Raw genomic sequence first — 3,327 nt, 5'->3', positions numbered from 1 at the left:
CCCGGGGAGGAGGTCCCGCAGCTCCCCCCGAGAGGGTACCTGGAGGGATCCCCTCACGGCAGCAGTTCCCTGGTCTGCGCAGGCAGCGTCCCACGAGCCCCGCGGCAGCCCCGAGGTGTCTGTGTGCTTTGCCAACCGCTCCGCCGCCCTCTTCCACCTGGGGCACCTTGAGGTAAGCTTTCCTTCTATGCCAGGAGTCTGTGTTTGGGCAGCAAGGTTGGCTGTGCACGTGGAATTTGCTGGTTAATATAGCCGTATTAAAATATTTTGCATCGTAGATGGAATAAAAGAGCTTGAGTCTCAGCTGGTTTTCAAGGATGTTTTGAAGGTCTTGTCCTTGTTTCTAGGTTTGTTTGGAAGATATTTCCAGGGCTGAAAGCCATGGTTATCCAGACAAGCTGCTGCCCAAGGTCTTGCTGCGGAAAGCTGAATGTCTGTTGTGCCTTGGGAGGTTACAGGATGCAGCAGATGTCCTCAGTGTGATGGAGAGTAAAATCGCTGTGGATGGGCTCATGGCTAGTCCTACACATCAGACACTGCTAAAAAAGTTAAGTCAACTGAAGGTTAAATTACAGGAGAAGCAGAGGTGTCCAGAGCCTGCTCAAGGATCATGTGGTGACATTCAAGGAAAGTCAGAGATCTGGGAAGAGAACAACAGTATTTCACATGCATCTTCTTCTCTGAGCTTGAATTTTGATACAGAGAGAGGACGGCACTTGGTGGCCTCCCAGGACATTGTGCCAGGACAGAGCCTGTTGAAAGAGGAAGCCTTTGTAAGTGTGCTCTGCCCTGGGGAGGGGCTTCTTCTGCAGGACAGCAGTGAAACAGTGTGGGATACTCAAGTCACTAATGCAGATCTTTATTGCCACCGTTGTCTGAGGCAGCTCTTGGCCTCAGTGCCTTGTCAGGGATGCAGTTATGCCAAGTACTGCAGCCAAGGCTGTGCAGATGTGGCGTGGGAGCAGTACCACAGGACAGAGTGTGGCCTGGGAGCACTGCTTCTCACATTGGGGGTCTTCTGCCATGTGGCCTTGAGGACTGTTCTACTGGCAGGATTTGCAGAGGTTAGCAGGCTGGTGGAATGGTCTCACAGTGGGAACAATGACCTTCACAACCCTGAGGCAAGCTGCAAACATCTCAGTGAGGCACCAGCTGCAGGAGCTGGTACCAGAGGTATCCCTGGCTGTAACAGTGATGGTCAGTACCAGAGTTCTTACCAAGCTGTGTTCCACCTCTTGCCCCACACTGAGCAGCACAGCCCTGAGCACAAGTTCCTCTGCGTGCTAAGTGTAGTAGCTCTATGCAAACGGCTGCAAAAAGCTGGCCTAGAGGCTGCTGTTTTGAATCAGGAATCATCTGAGCAGTGCTCCAAACCAAAGACATCTGAAACAACATCAGATGAATTGTCTCCAGAGCTGAAGACTGTGGCAGAAGCGATGCTGAGACACATGTTGCAGCTGCAGTGTAATGCACAAGCAATCACTGTAATGCAGGAGTCAGGTAAGATTAAAACTTTTAAGCCCTTGTCTGTTGTCACAGAACTGTTAGGGTTGGAAGGAACCTCTGGATATCATCCAGTCCAACCCCCTTGCCAAGGCAGGATCAGCTAGAGCAGGTGACACAGGAACATGTCCAGGTAGGTTTTGAATGTCTTCAGAGAGGCAGATTCCACAACCTCTCTGGGCAGCCTGTTCCAGGGCTCTGCCACCCTCAAGAGAAGGAAGTTCTTCCTCATGTTAAGGTGGAGCTTGTGTTTTACTTTGTGGCCATTACTCCTTGTCCTGTTTCTGGGTACCACTGAAAAGAGTCTGACACCATCCTCTTGGCACCTGCCTATGAGATATTTCTATGTATTGATGAGATCCTCTCTCAGTCTTATTCTAGACTAACTAGGCCCATCTCCCTCAGTCCCTCCTCAGCAGAGAGATGCTCCAGACCCTTCATCATCTTTGGGGCCTCCACTGAACTCTCTCCAGTGTTTCCTTGTCTTTCTTGTACTAAGGGGCCCAGAACTGTCCTGTCCTTGCTCATTTAGCTTGTGTGAAGCGAAGAGATTGAATTCTCAGCCGTAAAAATCTCCCATTGCAGATGGAAATGATTTGCTTAAAATTTAATGGCCCTTCCCTGTTATTTGGTGCACATGCAGAGTGTGCTTAGCTATAATTTATTGCAGCAATATACCAGAAACCTTTCTGCTGCTATCTGCAGTTCTTCACAGTACTCATTGCAGAAGTTGTGGTTTTTAGCATTCATTCTCAACCTGCTTGTTTTCCTTTTGTTTTTAGAGTCCAGAGATGAAGCTATTGTAAGCAGGAAGCCTGTGCGCCTGGCCACTCTAGTCTAGTGTGGCATTTAGTGGCACAGCTGCCACTGTTAGGGCATCGCAGCCAATCCCAAGTGGCCAAGAGATTCTCCATTGCTATGGTAAGCATTACCTCTGTGTTTGTCTCAAGGCACAGACATCATTCACCTCTCCTTGACATGCTGAAACAGTTATTAATATGATAATTCTCAGTATAATGTTGCTGGGTTCTTTATTTCTAGTGTGGCATTTAGTGGCACAGCTGCCACTGTTAGGGCATCGCAGCCAATCCCAAGTGGCCAAGAGATTCTCCATTGCTATGGTAAGCATTACCTCTGTGTTTGTCTCAAGGCACAGACATCATTCACCTCTCCTTGACATGCTGAAACAGTTATTAATATGATAATTCTCAGTATAATGTTGCTGGGTTCTTTATTTATGTATCAGCCTTGATCAAAGATATCAATGCAGTGTTTTATCTCTTGAGCTCACTGTTAGATTTTCAGTCTCCAGTTATGTCCTCTCCAAAATACATCTAGTCTCAATTATGACAAAGATTCGTTTGTTCTGATGTTTAAGAACGCGTTTAGAGATTTCTGCCCTTGCCATCCCTTTGCAGGGCCTCACCAATGCAGAATGAGAGCTGCTGAGAGACAACAGCTTCTCAGGCAATATTTCTTTGAGTGTCGATGTCGGGCATGCCTCGAGGAGTTAGAGTCAGATGGCAAGAGTGTGGTGTCCATGAGAAACTCATTCTGCTGTCCCAGCTGCCACTCTCCAATGCAGGTAGTTCTTCCATAGTTATGACTGTGGATCTTATTGGAATGTGTAATGTTTGGGTCTCTAGGAAAGCCAAGAGTTGAAGAGCTCTGTCCATGATCTCTGCTCAGAAGGCAAAAGCTCCTCTAGAGTCAAGACAGTTTTTTGTAAAATCAAATAGCTGTTTGCAGAAAAGTCACTTCATTTAATGAATACAACTGAAAAAATAGTTTAGCATCTCTCTAACACAACACAGAGCTAACAGA

The 3,327-nt window shown here is 47.4% G+C and overlaps 1 protein-coding gene across 1 annotated transcript in view; it reads left to right on the top strand.

Moving 5' to 3' along the window:
- Nucleotides 1–82: 82 nt before the first annotated feature.
- The window catches only part of SMYD4 (SET and MYND domain containing 4), a gene marked incomplete at its 5' end in the record, with an annotated part of 5,475 nt that continues 2,230 nt past the window's right edge, over nucleotides 83–3,327 (top strand). Inside the window, 5 exons of the mRNA XM_009074810.1 lie at nucleotides 83–172; nucleotides 348–1,500; nucleotides 2,286–2,343; nucleotides 2,545–2,624; nucleotides 2,922–3,088. Of these exons, the coding sequence (XP_009073058.1) occupies nucleotides 83–172; nucleotides 348–1,500; nucleotides 2,286–2,343; nucleotides 2,545–2,624; nucleotides 2,922–3,088 (1,548 nt within the window). The remainder of the gene's footprint in view (nucleotides 173–347; nucleotides 1,501–2,285; nucleotides 2,344–2,544; nucleotides 2,625–2,921; nucleotides 3,089–3,327) is intronic.

Source organism: Acanthisitta chloris, unplaced genomic scaffold (assembly GCF_000695815.1).
Source record: "Acanthisitta chloris isolate BGI_N310 unplaced genomic scaffold, ASM69581v1 scaffold10265, whole genome shotgun sequence".
In the NCBI taxonomy this organism is placed as follows: domain Eukaryota; kingdom Metazoa; phylum Chordata; class Aves; order Passeriformes; family Acanthisittidae; genus Acanthisitta; species Acanthisitta chloris.
Note: the sequence above shows the minus strand (reverse complement) of the source record. Positions and strands in the feature narration are given on the sequence as shown.